The sequence below is a fragment of the Labrus mixtus genome, chromosome 2, assembly GCF_963584025.1.
Source record: "Labrus mixtus chromosome 2, fLabMix1.1, whole genome shotgun sequence".
NCBI classification, from domain to species: Eukaryota; Metazoa; Chordata; class Actinopteri; order Labriformes; family Labridae; genus Labrus; species Labrus mixtus.
Window position 1 is genome coordinate 13,697,760 of NC_083613.1, and position 17,726 is coordinate 13,715,485.

Below are 17,726 nucleotides of genomic sequence, written 5' to 3' on the forward strand. Positions count from 1 at the left end.
ACTCGGAATAATCACAATTAATTATTAATAATAAAATTACTTTTTTAACTTCCTCCCTGTCTTTACAATTCCTCCTGCATGGTTTCTGTTTTCCACACATCATATGGCCTATAAAATATCTTCTGCTCTTCCACGCTCAGTGCTGGCTGCCTGCCCTCGGGCATATTTAGACCCCCCACCCCTCCTCCACCCCCCACTTCTCTGATATTCTGGAGTCTCTTATTGAAACATAAGGCGTGATGTGGGAAGGCTTTGCCAGAGGTTTGCAGGGGGTCAAACTCTGCCTCATTTGCATATATAGTATCACAGCACAGCTCCTCAAACCCCCCAGGGCATTGTGGGATATGAGATGTAGGGGTGCTGTAACCCCTGAATGACGAGCCCTGAAAGTCTCGATTGAAACGAGAATGCAAACATACAAAATAAGGCATACATTACAGATTAATAAATACTTAATATGTTCTCAGCCCGTCTTCAGTGTATTTTAAATGAGCGCTTTATTTAAGGTCAAAACAAAGAACTACTTAGCATTTCTACTGCTTCTCTAACTTTTCTTTTTGTCCGTCGGTCGATGATCCAAATTTGGCATCTTAAAAGCACGGAGCCGCTGTGTTCTGAGTGCTCTCCAGAAAAAGTTGCTTACAAAGCGGGGAGAAAAAAGGCACAGCGTTGAACAGCAATAACAAAACATAATAAAAATGAGGACGTACTTAAAAAATCCAAAGTAAGAGCAGCGGAGCATGGAGAAGCACGTGAGCTTCATCGCAGAGCCGATGAATAAAAACTGCTTTTTGAGACGACGGGTGAATATTTGGAGGATTTCGCTGAAGTCAGGGTTTCACAGAGAGCCGCACAGAGGGAGCATAAAAGGCAGTGGGACAAAAAAAACAATTGTAATGCTACAGTATGTTAGATTTCAATTACAAAGAACATTATTATGATAACATGTCGCTAACATAAGTTAACTAAATAAGTTAATGTGCGTCTCTTCAGCTTTGTATTAATTGAAAAATAAAACATCTCATCAGTTCTAAATCAGACCACCAATCACTGATAGCGTGCACATGACTAACACACAACAATCACAGCGACTCGTGTGAGGGGGATGTTTGGGTTGCTTGGCAACCGTCAAGTTTTAAACTAGCATCATCCAGTTTCTCAGCTGTCACGGGTGACGACACATTGAGTACGTAGAAAGATCCAAAGACATAGTAGGCGATTTTGTGATGATGTGATAACTTGTCTAAGACAAGACAGAATTTTTGAGTATGAAAAATGAGCATACCAGTCATACTAAACCGCCCCACAATGCACTGCGGCTCTCAGATTATTAAATCCTGTCAACTAGCAGGTTAAAAAAATGTCCTTCCTGAAATGCCAAATAAAATAAAAATGACTACGTTGTTGTATTAGTAATGAGCGTTGGCATATTGTTGTTGAATTATATCTACTTGTCTATTGGATGCATTAGCTTGATGCTATCTCATTGAATGAAGCTCGGATAAGAAGTACTCTGTGTAACATGTATGTGAGTATGTTGCTAACAGCATACTGCGGTCGGGTTAGTATGCTGCATATACATTTTAAAGTATGTAGTAGGAGAGAGCATGGCTCTGTCTGTAACCACACTCTTCTCCTTGCGGTGCAAAGAGAGCAAATAGTTTTTTGTAGGATGATCGTCTTTCAGTGTGTCTGTCCTCTGAGTTGGACAGAACAAGCTAAGTGAAGCAGACGGTTTGCAGAGTCAACAGTTGGATTGCTTTCCTTTTGGATATTTATGTTGCATAGTGTCACTTTAAGTGGCTGTATCCACAGACGACGCTTGTTTTCAATGCAGAACCGGCGCCCTCCAGCGACAGATGTTTTTTGTCACTGTCACCGGCCAATCAGAATCGAGACAGGGCGGGACTTACAACAACAGCTTTGTCAGCACCAATGGCGGAGGAGACACTAGTCTGACTCGAGGGAACAGTTTCCAGGTGTAGAGCTGCTGCTGATGTCTGGACACAACTCCTTTACATCACCTTCATGTTTTCTTGGTGATGTTTCTTAGAATTAAAGCAAACAATAAGCACACGGAGCGATCTAAAACACACATAAGTTAACTCTCGTAACCTAGCAACAATGAGCACTGGTGAGAAGCGCTCTGAAACTGCTGTCGCTGTCTGTGTCATAGTGAGGCTGTAAAGTGTAAAACTAAAACCTTTGGAGGAATCTCATATCGTAATCGTGCATGCTTGGTGTGTAAAAGTGTAACCATAAACACACACACACACTTCTTCCCAGTTAGACCTCTGTTGGTTTTTATCATCCTTCACATGTTGTGCTACAAACCTTTTTAACCATCTTATAGCTGTCTCTTATAAACTCCAACATGGACACAAACCCATATAACACTGTGGCATTTATATGACTCACACACACACACACACACACACACACACACACACACACGGAAACATGCTCACAAGCACACACACGCTCACACACACGCACACACACACGCGCACACACACACGCACACACACGCTCACACGTCTCTTACCGGAGTGAAGTTCATGACTTTGAGGATCCAGATGGTCAGCGCCAGGTTGACGATCATGGTGACGAGGAGGAGGAGAATGAAGAAGTACAAGCATCTCTTCCTCCAGCCGTAGATCCCCACCGCGGGGTAGACCTGGGTGCCGCACACCGACGCCCCCCGCTGGTGGAGCGGGTTTGGCTGCGCCGCAAGGATGTACTGCTCCTGAGTCATCTGAAAGGTGAAACAGAGATGGAGAATGTAGATAAGAATCACACATTTTTACGGGTTGAGTGGAGTAATTCTTCTCGCTGACATCTTGTGAAAAGTCGAGGAATAACTTTCCTATGATGTCACGTTCATGAAACCCGAACACGAAAACTGGAGTCATGAAAATTGCCACCATTCGTCAATGAAAGTTATTTTAAAGCTTCACAGTTCTCCTTTTCCTCGCCAGACATTTTTCTATTTCTTCTTTTACAAACTCAGGAGGGTGGAATTTAAGGAGATAAAGCTAAAAACGAAGATTAAAAACAGCATTTTGCATTCCTCCACTTTCTGACCGTGCATTGCAGAGATAAGATAAGGCAGAGAAAGGAGAGGAGGAACTTTTTTTTCTAGGGTTTTGGTCATGGTGGCAGAAAAGATGGAAACAACATTAGAAAGCCAAAAATAGAAAGAAAAAACGATACGTAGAAAGAAAGGAGAGAGCGATAGAGGCCTGCGTGAGAGAGCAGCGGGGGAAGTGAAGAAGAGAAAAGCACGATAAAAATGAGATGGAGCGGTCGTGAAGTGGGGCGATAGAGCGGCATAAGGAGAGAGAGAGAGAGACGGAGAGGATGGAGAGAGAGAAAGAGCGGGCAGATAAGACGGGCAAAGAGTCCATTAGTTGTAGTGCAGCAGGAGGAGTCATCGGTGGCAGGAGATATGGACACTGGCTGCAAGGCACTGCTATCTCGCTCCATCTCTCATTCATTACTTTCCTCTCTCCACCTCAGCTTTTCTCTCTCCCTAATTCACTTCCTATCTCACTGCTGCACCTCTCTCACTTTATCAGCCTCTCTCCCTCACCGACACACACATTATGGCTTTATTCGCTGAGGCTGCATGACCTTAACACCTCACTGACTTGGTTTTCTCTCCAACACCCCCCCCCCCGATGCTTTTTCTCCATAACGTCTCACATGATGATACCAACAAAGGTTGATGGTAAACAGAAAACGCTGACTTTTGCTGTGCCGGCAGAAAAGAAAGGAAATGCAGACTTGGCCTGTTCAAGTTTTTGCTTTGTTTTTCAGTGTTTGGAGTCTTGAAAGAACTCAAACTGTAATCAGTATTGTCACATAAGTCAGTTTCTGTTGCACACAAAAAGAAAGAGTCACTGATCTATTCATATGAAGTTATATAACACCTTCAAACTGAACTTCTGACAGACGAGTTTTGCAAAAACTTTTATGTGAATTTGTTGTTAAATGAATTACTTTGGTACACCTTCCTGACATAATATTGATCCTTTTTACTTTATGTCTCCTATTATTCTGACTTATATTAACAGCAATCTCAGGAAATATATCTCTGGGAACAATGACCAACGTTTCCAGTTTACTTCCTTTAGTAAAACTTTATTTTGATAGTCCATCTGTTGACACTCAACAAGCTATCAGTAGATATGTCGATGCATATCAACAGTGTGTCAGTTGATATTCAACAAACATTTTTCAACCGTCGAGTCACATGCGTTCAACTCCCTGTTGGTAGATCATAATCTGCATGCATTCCAATGAATTCATATCCCATCATGGAAATGAAACATGTCCAAAGGGCTCACTGTTCACCAGTGGACTAAGAACTTAAAAAAAAACCTGCTTTTGTGCAACGCGTGTTACAGCCTTTCTTCACATGAGAGCTACTTGGAAAAAATGAATGTGAACAAGAGCTACTTGCATCAAATTGCTTTCATTTATTAACATAGCACACATCAGCTGATAAAGCTATGTGTGAAATTGCAATAAGCAAATGCTTATCAATAATCTTAAATTCACATCAAGGTCCAAGATAAAAACATGAATATTTTACATTTCTTATTGTGCCACATACTAAGCTATGTTACTGAAAATTCACATCAATGTCCAAGAAAACATATACTACTTTACACTTGTTTTTATGGGCCAAATATATGAATAGTGGGAAGAGGTGCATTTACTGTCGTCAGATTTTTTATTTGTTTTTAACACAGTCGGTCAACTGGTGAGAAGCGCTCTGAAACTGCCGTCGCTGTCTGTGTCATAGTAAAGTTGTAAAGAGTAAAACTAACAACTTTGGAGAAATCTCATATTGTAATCGTGCATGCAGACAAGGCATCAAATTGTAGATATTAAACATGTTTAGTATTTTGGATTTGAAATCAGTGAGGCCACGATGTTCTTTGGAGAAGATCGTATCACTCTTAGTGAAGCTCACACCACAAGAAAAGAGATAATATTAGAACCATCAAAAATCATGACTTTGGTAACTTTCTTTGAAATGGTGGATGGGGCCCAAAATCAGCCTGGTTATGAAGTTTGAATTTATTTATTTAATAGGGACAATGCAATTTAACATAATTTCAATACAAAGCATGAAACTGATGTGCTGCATAAAGAGTATATAGCTGTTGCTAATTTCCAACTCGTGTCCCCAGTTGGGCCTTTGTGTAAACAACAGATTAAAATGTACAACATTCAGTTACATAAAACCCCATAACACTTTATGAGGATACATTAAAATACATCTACAACAATACAAATGCTATAAACCAGTTTAAAATAAAGTTTGAAGATATTAATTAAAAGTGGGTGCAGCTCTGGCTTGCTTTGAGCCAGCATTTCACCTGTTTTGTAAAAGATTTTAAGTCGGACATTAATTTTATTTCAGGTGGTAATGTGTTCCAGAGTTTGCAGCCTTTGATGGAGAAGGCTGATTGACCAAACGTAGATCTACGATGTTGTACGCTACAGTCTCCATTCACAGTGCTTCTCGTTACCCTGTTTCCGTCCTGTTTTCGAACATATCTGGAGAGAGGTTCAGGAGCCAGATTGTTGATACATTTAAAAACAAGTTTGAGGAAACATAAGTGCATGAAGCTCTCAAAACTGAGTAGATTGTGTTTTTTCAGTATGTGACAGTGATGCCACCGGACAGGTTTTTTGTCCATTATTTTCAGGCCCTGGTTGTATAGTGATGAGAGGTTTCTGATTGTAGAGGGTGAAGCTTGTGACCAAACTGTCATACAGTATGAGAAATGAGAGAAAATCATTGAATGCATGAACACCTGTGCTGCTTGAGTTGGTATGTAGTGTCTTATTAATTTAAAGCAGTTCAGGTTGTTCTTGATTGTTTTTGTGATTTTATTTACGTGTTTATCAAACTTGAGTTGTGGATCTAAAATGATTCCTAAGAACTTAAACTCACTAACTTCCTCTATTTCTCTATTCTGTATCTTAACGTTAAAACTTCCAGGGGAGCACTTTTTCCTAATGGAGAAACACATTGAAACTGTTTTACTCTGATTCAAAACAAGATGGTTGCATTCCAGCCACTGATGGACATTGCAAAGGTACTCAGTTAGGATCTCAGCCGCCTTGCTTGGTGACTTAGCAGGAGCATATATAACTGCATCATCTGCATAAAGCTGGAAGCCGGCTACTGGACAGGATTTAGGCAAATCATTTATAAACAGACTGAAAAGCAAAGGGCCAAGAATTGACCCTTGGGGAATACCCATTTTATTGATTAAAGGAAAGGATTTTTCTTAGTCAACTTTCACACACTGCTCTCTATTCTGAAGGTAAGACTCAAACCAGTCAATTGATTTTTTCGAGAAATTGAAAGATGGTAACTTAGACAGGAGAATGTCATGGTTGACAGTGTCAAATACCTTCTTTAAATCAAGAAACACAGCTCCAACAACATAACCACCATCAAGTGAATGCTTTACATTCTCAATGAAAAAACAATTTGCAGTTTCTGTTGAATATTTTGGTCTGAAACCAAATTGTTGAGGATGTAAGATGTTGATTTGTCTCCAGATGGTCAAAAACCTGTGCCACCACAACCTTTTCAAGTACCTTAGACATTACAGGGAGAATAGAGATAGGGCGGTAGTTGCTCACCAAATCGCAGTCACCTGTTTTAAAGATTGGTGTAATGATGGCCTTTTTCCAGTTGTTCGGAAATTTACAAGTTCTAATTGATACATTAATAAGATGAGTCAGAGGTGTAATCAGTATAGAGCTATATTTTTTAATGAATTGAGCATCCAAATTATAAACGTCATTAGCCTTAGAATTTGATAGTTTCTTGATTACTTCTGCACATTTTATTTCAGTTATCTCTTTAATACAAAAGGAATCTTGTATCTTGTAGAGTAGCCCCCACTTAATGTACATAGCACACACACACACACACACACACACACACACACACAGTGGCCAGGCCAGCGGCTCCCTGGCAGCCAAAACACAAGACCGGCCTGTCGGCAGCAGCCATCTCACCACTATATTTAGATTTGTTCGCCATTATCAGCTTTCTCCATAGAGCCTGTTAGCATAGCTTCCAAGCAATATGGCGGACGTTAAGTTTCGATTCTGGGAGTGAGTTCCCACCCACTGATCTCTGATTGGTCTGTAGCTTCAGTGGTCGAAAATATGAGGAACTACCGTTGTAGTTTCACCCCGCTAACCGCAACAGCTTCCAGTGATGCAAAAATCGTCATTTTGCGTCACTGGAAGCTCCTTTTCAGACTCAGAAATACAAAGATTTCACATCTCAGGAGAAAATGAGGGCGGGATGCAAGACCATTCAAGAATACTACCAGGTTTCTAATGATACAAAGCTTAATGCAAATGGGTGAAGTATCCCTTTAATTTCTAAGGACGTGAACAAACAATGCTCCAAACCAAACCATGTGGTTAAAAGCGAGTTTACTCAGGGCTTAACAGATGGAGATGATTTCCATGTTTCCCAGTAAAGATAACATCCTGTGATGATCTCAGCTGGTTCCTCTGCTTCTCATTTTGAGGTGCACCTGTTCCATCTGTGCGGATACAATGCTTATGAATCAATAGCAGGGTGACGCTGTTGAATGGAGCATCGTCCACACCGAATCAATAGAAGTGTGTTTGTGTGCTGTGTGTGTGTGCGTGTGTGTGTGTGTGTGTGTGTGTGTGTGTGTGTGTGTGTGTGTGCGTGTGTGTGTGTGTGTGTGTGTGTGTGTGTGCGCTGGCAGCTCTGTGTAGTCCTGAAATGCTAATCTTTTTTCCCCACCTGCACGTATCAACAGTGCAAATCAACAGGTGCACACATGTCGTATGACTGTGTGTCAGTTTTTAGACGGTGATTTCTCAGGGGAGAGAATAAAAATCCGCCAACTAACCAATCCGCCACGGTAACAACAGACCTCTTCACTTTCGTTTTCAATCCTCAAGCAGCTTTCAGTTATGTTATTTATTGTCACCTTTCTGTCTCTTTTAATTAATCAGAGATTCGTCGTAAACATCCTCACTTATGCCTCCTCACAGACTCATTCATGGTGTTGTGTATGCGCGTGCAGCATGTGCATCCTTATCAATTCAACTCAGCGCCTGATGGAGAAAACATCATCTCCCTTCCTCCGTTATTTCCATGTTTTGAGGCTCGTATTTGTCATACTTTTTCCACACAGAAAACGCCCCACTCCCACTTTTCCTGAACTTCCTTCTTCCTTCCTTAGACCTTTTTATGCAATTTTATCTTTAGCCTTTACCTTCCCCCTAAATGCAGATCTGAAGCGTATGTCTGTGCTTGTGTCACCCCCCTATTACAAATCTTTCATTTTCTCTTATCTTGTATCTCCGTCTTACCTTCATGCTTCCTTTAATTTCCAAATTCTTTTTATGCCTGCCTTCCTGAGTCACTTAATTTCTTTCTTCCATCCTTTCTCTGTTCTTAACTAATCCATTTAGTTCTCCCCCTTTTCCTCCCTCCCTCTTCAAATGCATTTCTTAGATTGAACTGACAACAGAGTCATCAATCAATCCCACGGTGCACCAAAGCCTGGCGGCCCCTCACAGCATGACCTTACTTTATTAACATCATAATGCTTTGACAGCCATAAAAAAACAACAAGAGCTTCTGCAGCCACGTCACCGTGGTAACCAATAGAGCATGTACTGTCAACTGTGATCCAATAATGATCTCAGCAAAAAACCCCAAGCTTGAAGTTACACTGTAAACATATCGTACTTCTGTTGGTTGGTAAATGTAAGGGTTGTTGAAGTGGTCTTGGTTCATTCGTTCAACAAACAAAAAAGGTCCAAAAACCACCTTAAGGATCTAAAGGTTACAAATCACCAGTTCACCAGACCAAAGCCCCGCCCTAGATTTTCAGTATCTGGTTCTGTATCAGTATCAGTATCAGAGCGCTTCACACCAGTGCTCGTTGTTATCTGAAACTTAACCAATGTAAAGAAGGTGTGGCCTGGCATCAGCAGCAGCAGCTCTACACCTGGAAATTATACTCTCGAAAAGTCAAAGGTCAATATTTCAATCATCGATGTGGATATTATTAATGCACGGTTATCTCAGCTTTGTACAACAAGCTAACGAGTTCTGTTGAGTGAGAGAAGCGAGTGTCAGTGCCGTGCAGAGCCCCCTCCTTCCTAGTTCCTCGTCCACATCAAAGCGAGCAACAAAGAGGGAATATAAACGGGGCGTCCGAGTAAAAATGTTACGCTACAGTACGTCGCTCGCTGGCAGTTTGGACACTCCAATAGGAAACAATAGAATCATGCTGATTTTGTTGCTGACGCTCGCTCGCGTCGCATGCTGTCTACTCTCATAATGCTGTCTCAGCACCACAAATAAAATTGAAAGTAGCTCATTTACCAGCTTATGAATAAGCCATTGACTGACCTTGATACCTTTCTGTATTCTAACCCCCCTCGCTGCTCGCTAGCTCCACCCTCTTCTCCAAATATGGTCACTTCTGAGTCCAGGAAACCAATAAATTGGCCACCAAAGATAAAATGTACGAGGGTCAAATTAATATTCAGATTTATTGGTCACACACACAGTACAATGCATAATGAAATGTTTTTTCTAGTACCGTTCCAACCAAGGAAATAGACACATAAATGTGCGTGTGTGTGTTATGTACATAAAATGGATGTAAAATACAAAATCATCCAAGAGTACTATGAAGATCAGAAAAGTTAAAATGTAAAATTATAAATCAGACATCAGGTAGTCTACCTACTACTACTAAAAAGAGCACAGAGAATCAAGAGACAAATGAAAGGAAATAAGCACTGAGATAAAGATCTGTACAAGTGGCTGATCCCCCGCTCCGACACCCCCCCCCCCCCCCCCCCACCTTTAGAGAAGCATTTCTTTAAGAGCTTATAAGCTCGTAAGAGGAAATGAAAGGGCAGGAGATATGATTTGAAATTGTCTTTCATCTTTCAAGGATTTATTTTACAGAAAAGAAGACTCAATTCATTATGGAAAAAAAGGTGAGCACACATTTTGCCCTCAGATGACATGTCATGGGGGCTCATGCAGTTGATAACAGATTAAGGTTCGGCTCAGGCTGGAGGCAACGTGACTTCCAATATTACTTTAGTCAGATGGAAGATAAAGACGAATCCGGGAAAAACACAGGTAGTTGAAAAGCGTCTCACCAAGACATCTGTGTGTTTGAAGGAAAGCCGTCAGAAGAAGAGAACAATGTTCTACTTTTACTGAACTTTCTATGTTACTTTATTTTTTGGAGAATCACATGAAAGGTCATCGGGAGGGTTGTGACAAACTAACTTTGGGAAAAAAATGAGTGCACAATACAGAAGCTTTATTCTTCGAAGGACGATCAAGAATGTTATCATTATTTTAACCTCTCTCATCTCCAGACAATTAAAGGAACAATATGTAACTCTGACCCCTGGTGTTCAAAATGGGTACTGCAGCCAAAATTCTAAACATTGTAGAGAGCTGTCTCCCCCCCCCCTCCTCTCTAGAGTCGATGCTCACGCAGGTTGTCATGTGGTGGACGCTGAAGCTTCAGTGTTTATCCAGCTCTGCATCGGTCTGTAAACCTTTCTGCGTTCTAACCTCTCTCCATTTTTCAAAAGCATCTCCAATATTGATCCTAGTTTGAGCACGTTTCTGCTCGTGGAGCTTATTCGAAACATGCAGAGGCTTTTTAGGTCGGGTACAATCACTTCTATCTGAACCAGTTCTCTTGCCTGCTTCCATCGCTGCAACACCTGTTGGTTTGACCTGATAACTGCTCTCATATCTGACAAACCGAGGGGCGTCCAAAACGGCCGAGTGGGGGGTGCCTTAAAACCACCTACCTTCACTGGTCCAAACAAATCCAGAGCATTCAGGACCAGAATCTAAAGTTAGAAGGAGGACATACTGACTGCTGCATTGTTGTCAGAGAAGCCAGCACTTCAACATAGCATGTTTCCTTAATGTCTGATCATATAGTAAGGTCACTCTATCATTTCACTCACTACACATCTTACTGATTGGACCTTGAATACAATCTTCTTGCCAAGGTAACTGGTATGTGATTAAAAAGAGCTTGACATTGCCCATTGGATTTGTCTATATAGCTGTAGTTGTAGGTTTTACTTTGTTTTTAGTGGCCTTGTCTTTTTACCTTGAGAGCATGCTCAGTAATTTTTTTATCATACAACCTCAATTTGAAATGGATGTTTTTCCAAACAGCATGTGAAGGTTAGCCGAGTCAGATCCAGCTGGTGAGTCGATGCACAGTGAGTGAGCACACCATACCCGTGTGCAGCCTGGTAATGTATGTGAAAGCTTGATCAAATTGACAGATGGCTGGATATGGATGGATTTGATGCACATGCATGGGTGGCTAATGAATAGAGGGACGGGTGGACGGATGTGCAGACAGAAAGTCGGGCAGCTCCAGATTTTATTTCATAGCTGAAATCCGTATCAAAGTGCAATCAGTATGCATGCACGGCTGATTGGTGCCGCTGCTATATATGTGAAGTGCTGAGGGCGATCTGATGTATCTGTCAGGCAGCATCACAGCCCGGCTCTGCTCTCATCTGCTTATACTCAATCAATAGCACCGCTTCAATATCGCTCTGCTTCTGATGGCCTTGACATTCTCTCTCTGCTTCACTCTCTCTAGTTTTGCTTTTTTCAAGCAGAGCTCCCAGGGAGATGTGCTATACATAGGTGACTGGTTCAGATCGATGACTTTGGGGTTGTTTTTTTTAATTTTTTTTTTAGAATGATGTTTAAAGATTTGAGGAGCAGGATCACAGAATTAGGCACTGATATTCAATCTTTTTTTCTGTTAATCCATGCTGCACTTCTGGGCGTCCATACATGTGAGGTGCTGACTGTGTCTGAATCCCACTTTCCAGTTTTGCTCGAGGTCCGTTACTCTGTTACTCAGTGTTGCATATTGCTCTGCTCATGATGGATTATTGTTTAGTCTTTTTAAATAATATAATAAGGAGCATTGTCCAGACCTGCCAGCGCCTTGAGATAACATTTGTTAGAGATATTAAGGTCACTGGGTCAAGAGACTGTAAAGAGACACTTAAAGGGATTTCACACTTGCAGAAAACTCCTGAAAACTCCTGATATTTGTGGAGGAACCTTTTCATTCGGACTTCACCCGGAGTTTTTCCTGCCAGACTCCTAGTATTTTTTCCACAGCAAGTCAGAGTGATCTCATGTGAGAACGCAGCAGGTTATTCTCCTAAATTTTGCACGCTATCAATTTTTGATAGTGTGATTCTGATGAACCACAAATAGCAGTGATATAAATGAAAATATTGTCATTATAGCGTCGTATACATCACGTCTTATCTCAGGAGACCTCCCTGCCTCCCTTCCATCTGACAAGGAAAATCTCCCTTTGTAAGGTTCATATGTGAACAGCCATGTCAGGAGAATCTCCAGCAGTCCTCCTGAAAGTGTGTATGTGGAGTGCATCTGTGAAAATAGAAGGGCAGGAGTGCATATCTGTTACGCCGAACTCAACAAGGGATTGCATGTCAAATAGTTACACATCCAACACACTGTTGTTGTTGTTGTAGTTGTTGTTGTTTCATGTGTGTACATTAGTTTTTCATGTGAGTGTGTGTGTGTGTGTGTGTGTGTGTGTGTGTGTGTGTGTGTGAGCCTGTGGGATATAACACTAAACAAAGTGCATCGGGAGCGCTCAGTGTTGGCTGTACGTTGTTGGTTTGGACAGCCTGCCATTCCTCTCTGTCACTGTGGGCACTCAGGTGTTCAGCCAGTGGATGGATCTCACACACACACACACACACACACACACACACACACACACACACACACACACACACACACACAGTCCAAGAGGTTCAAGAACACATATCGTAAAAAAAATTCACAGGAGCAGCAAGCTTTAGCTGGTCAAAATCACACTGTGCTACATGTAACAGCAAACACACAGGAACATCATCAAACAAACTGTAAACACACACTATCACTACACACACACACACACACACACACACAGGACTCCTGTGCAGCGAGGCGTTCACTATCCCAACAGATTTATGAGGTTGTGCTGCAGGCCTAGCGTAAAGAGAAGACTTAAAAGGACAACTTCTGCTCCCTCTCCCTTGTTCTCTCCCTCACACACACACACACACACACACACACACACACACACACACACACACACACACACACACACACACACACACACAACTCAGCCAAAAAACTAAAATAAACAGCAGACAGACACAGAGGACAAAGGGACAGCAGCATTAAAGCGAAGGATAACAGTGACAAACAAAAGAGAGGAATGTAAAGTAGAAGATGAGGGAGAGGTCATGCACAGGCAACAACAGAAGTGAATTAAACTTGATGTCAAATCTTTGACAGTTTAACCAATACTGAATTTTGGGTCGTTATCTAAAGCAGCGGTCTCCAACAAGTCTGGTAGCTAGCAGTCCACTGCCAGTTTTCAGTAGCTCGCCATGACTCGTTCAAAGACTGTGTACAAAAATACGACGCACCTTGAACGCCTCTTTCCGCTTCAGTTCAATGAATACACAGATGTCCCAACTCCTCCAATGCAAAATAATAAGATAGGCCAATCAGCTGTCAGCTGTTGAAAAGGTGACGCGCCTGTTAAGATTGTCAACATCTGAAGCTAACCAATCAGAGCAAAGCAGCAGCAGCAACCTCCATGGATAGGTCGGGTCAGGTCTGCTGGATGCTAGCTGAGCTAAAGTAAGAAGTTCAGTGCTGTTAGCCCGTTTAGCAAGACTTATGTTGGACAAGGAAGGTGGTCATGACAGTAAAAAAGCATAAAACAAATATTTAAATGGGGAAGAGAACGCAACATTTCCATAAGAATGTAAAGGACAATAAGCATAATGTTTTAACTTATTAAGCTGCAGAATTATTCTCTTCTCGTTCGATCAATGTGAGCCCTTTTATTAAGATCTTCTCCGCACCACCAGCTCATATAAATGCTGCGTACATCTTTAAACTCTGTCAACTTTCTGTCAGAAGAAGAAGAATGATTTGTACATCCATCCATCCAGCTGGAGACGATCACACTTTTGTATCAGACACTTACAGTTTTCAGCTGTTGAACAAAAAACATCATCCATCAGTGCATCTGTTCAGCCCGTGTGATGGAGGCAGTGCATTGTGTTCATGTGATGTTGGTGTTTGTAGAATCTTTGTGTTGGCGCTAAAGCGGCTGCTTTCTACTCGCGTCTCTATTTATAGAGGCTCCAGAGTGAGAAGCTGTTCTCATTTGTCTCTGTCTAGATTTATCTCCTTCCAATGATGTCTTTTACTTTTTTTTCAGGACCCATGAGACTAATTAGTGGATGATGAAAATGGAGAGGGAATTGAGAGAGGCCAGATGAGAGATAAAGAGTGCAGTATGAAGAGAGGTAGACGCAGTTTAATCTCAGGAATAATGGAGATACTGATGCTTGAATTTGATTGATAGTTGCACTACTTGCGTTCAGTACCCAACATGGTCAACATCTGCACACAAGCAGCTGTAAAGTATATTTACCTGAAGGAGAAAGTGTTTTCAAAACGCTCTGTTGACTGATGCATTAAGAGTGTTTTCTTTTACCAGCAAAGTGCTTCTTGTGTTGTGCATACTTACGTCCACTAAGACTAAGGAAAACTTTAGGAAACAACAAAACAACAAAAGATATAGAGCAGTGTCTTTAGAGCCAATGCCACCTACTGTAAATTGGTCATATACAGTATTACACCGTTAACCCCCCCCCCCCTTTCTTTCCTAGAGTCCTCTTGTGGGAAATGCTGTGATGTGACAAGAGGATTTAATTTGACAGGTGTTAAAAACAACAACCTACTTTGTGAATTCAATGCGTCAAGGTATATGCCACTTTCAGAGTCGATTTTGTACTTTTACACAAATCTACCAAAACAAAACAAACCGTGCAGCTTCCCCTCCCACCCCACTGTGACCTTAGACCGTATAGCAGTGTTGTAGTCAAGAACAAGACATTTAGCGATGGAGACCGAGTCAGGACCAAGACCAAGGCAGGGCGAGACCGAGACAAGGCTAGGACCATGAATATCAATAAAAAATCATCATCTTGTGTGCAGGGGGTGTGTGACTCACTCAGACTGTAACACCGGGAAGGTTGCGGTCTTGATTTAAAATCTAGAGTCAAAACCGAGTAAAAATGCTTTCGATTCCGAGACGATACCGAGACCTTCAAAAAGTGGACCGATTTGGAGTACTACCGTATACTGCAACCATTTGCAGGATTGATCTCCCAGAACATGATTACTCATTTGCCGTATTTTGGACCAAACATCTTTTCTTGGGTTTGGAAAGTCTGCCGGCCCGTGAGTTTAAGTTTTTGACTAAAGTCTGTCATCGTGCCTCTACAAACAGAGTGGGCGGGGCCATCTCTCTTCCCCCATGTGTTGGCAGGGGTCACAGCCGAATGGGAGTGACTGAAATCTAAAGCATGTTTGAGCCGCTGCCCCGTTAGTGTGAACAAACCCAGTAGGGGAGGTTATAGGTCACTCTTTTTTTAGAACTCAACGAGTACATACATGTTTAAAATGTCACTTCTAAAACGTTTAATATTATTTTCAAACACGATCGTTTCCTTTAAAAACAGATTTCCTCTTCTAGGAGACTTGGACGCAAAAGTAGTCTCACAAAAGGGAAGTATGGGGTTGCCGGATAGCCTTGGGGTCATGTCATGCGCCCCATGAACAGAGGCCATAGTCCTCGTCGCAGCAGCTATGGGTTCAAACCTGATCCGGCCCTTTGCTGCATGTCATCCCCCTCTCTCTCCTCCCAACATTTCCTGTTTCTCTTCAGCTGTCCCATCCAATAAAGGCAAAAATGGCCCCAAAAAATATCTTTCAGGGAAAATGTTTGTTGTCTAATAATCAGGGTCGTCTTAAACACTGGGACCGATACAGAAGTTGTACACCTGCAGCCTTACAGTCGGAGTTTATGCAGCGTGTTGTGCAGTGTCACCTGCCTGTAAGTGATTAAGGAATGACAGTTTTGTAATGCTAGCAGAAACAAAGTGTGACTGATGGCTGGACTCGGTGACTACACCACCTGGCCTGGCTGTGGCCATGAATTCTAGTTAAGGAAGCCTGACATTCATCATGCTTCTCTCCTGTTCATTTGGAGCTGGGAAGGACTCAGCGGTTTTTCCTGCATGCTCGAGGCCTGTTCATCCTGAAGCACCGTGAAGTATTTATCGACGAGTATCACAGTGTGTACCTCCAGTAAGAAAGCTGTGGCATAATGATTGTATCTGTACAGTATGATTAGAGGATGCAGATAATAATGCAACAATCGGGCTTCTCTGTCTTCATATAAAAAAGCAAAACACCCTTCTCTGACATTTTCTTAATGTTTCATAAATAGCATATTTCTGTAAAGTATCTATTTGCAGCTCTTTTGTTTGAACAGTGCATTTGAAACAATGATACATTTTGCACAGCACAACCAGTGTCTGTTCCCAGAAGTATTTCAGCACCATGGAGAGCTCCACTAGACATCATGGAGCTCTCCGTGGTCTTGAAATACTGCTACACATCACCCCAGTCTGGTTTTTCAAAAGTATTCCAAGATGATAAAAAGCTTTTTAGACAGGATGAAGTCTCTGAATCAGTTTGTTCAAGAGAAAAAAGGATGATGTAATTGTGTAAAATCTGGTAATCCAATCCTGTTTTTTTCATCTGAATTTAAGTCTTCTGTTTATGTTGCGCAAAACTTATGAGAAACACAGCTATGATCCAAAAAATCTGTATTATTGTGATCCATGCAGAGGGGAGGATTCAAAGTCATGAATGAAAGAATGAATGAGGTAGGGTTGAAAAATAAATGAATTTTGTCCCCGAAAATATCAAACACAAGATTTATTTTCGAGATGACGGTGGACAGAGTAGGAAATGTGGGAAAGAGAGTTTTTGAATGATATGCAATAAAGAAGCTAGAGGTTGGACTTGGGACGCCCGCTTGGAGGACTATAGCCTCCGTACATCAGGCATGACCTACTGTAACCTTGAGACTATCAGTGTCCTCTGATATGTCTTTAACATCAGTTTTTCCATCTTTCATCTGTGTTGCATGAGGAACACTGATGGATATGCAACAGAGTAATCTTTTCTAAATTTTATTGTCCCATCCATTTGGGTAGAAATTATGTTTGGAAGGAAGCAAGCACTTATGCAGCTTTAAAATACTCCTTAATTCTAAGTAGATTTAAAGGTATAAAGGTCACATATTCTGTAAAATCCTCTTCACCATGTTTCTCTAACTCTAATATGTGTCTCTAGTCTGTCTACAAACCCCCCAATGATGAGAAAAGTCCATCCTCTCCATCTTTTGCCTGCTCCACATTTCAGAAAATGTGTGCTTAAACAAGCTGTTTGGAGATTTTCCCTTCATGACATCACAAAGGGCAGTAGCCCCTCCCCCAGGTGGGTGACACTCCCACAGCTAGGTGTTTGTTCTGCCCGCTGAGTCTGCCTTCTCACCGTAAACAATAGGATATGGAGCAAGAAAGCCAGAGCAGACCCAAGCCCTTCCAGAGATGGGGCGTGGTCAGACACAGCTCATTTACATATTTAAAGGTACAGACACAGAAACAGCCTGTTCTGAGCAGGGCTGAAATAGAGGGGTTTA

General features: G+C 41.7%; 1 protein-coding gene across 1 annotated transcript in view; it reads right to left on the reverse strand.

Annotated features, from left to right (window-relative positions):
• The window catches only part of LOC132994457 (zeta-sarcoglycan), a 390,284-nt gene that overhangs the window by 169,621 nt on the left and 202,937 nt on the right, over nucleotides 1-17,726 (reverse strand). The window contains exon 2 of the mRNA XM_061064818.1: nucleotides 2,546-2,755. Within this exon, the coding sequence (XP_060920801.1) occupies nucleotides 2,546-2,755 (210 nt within the window). The remainder of the gene's footprint in view (nucleotides 1-2,545; nucleotides 2,756-17,726) is intronic.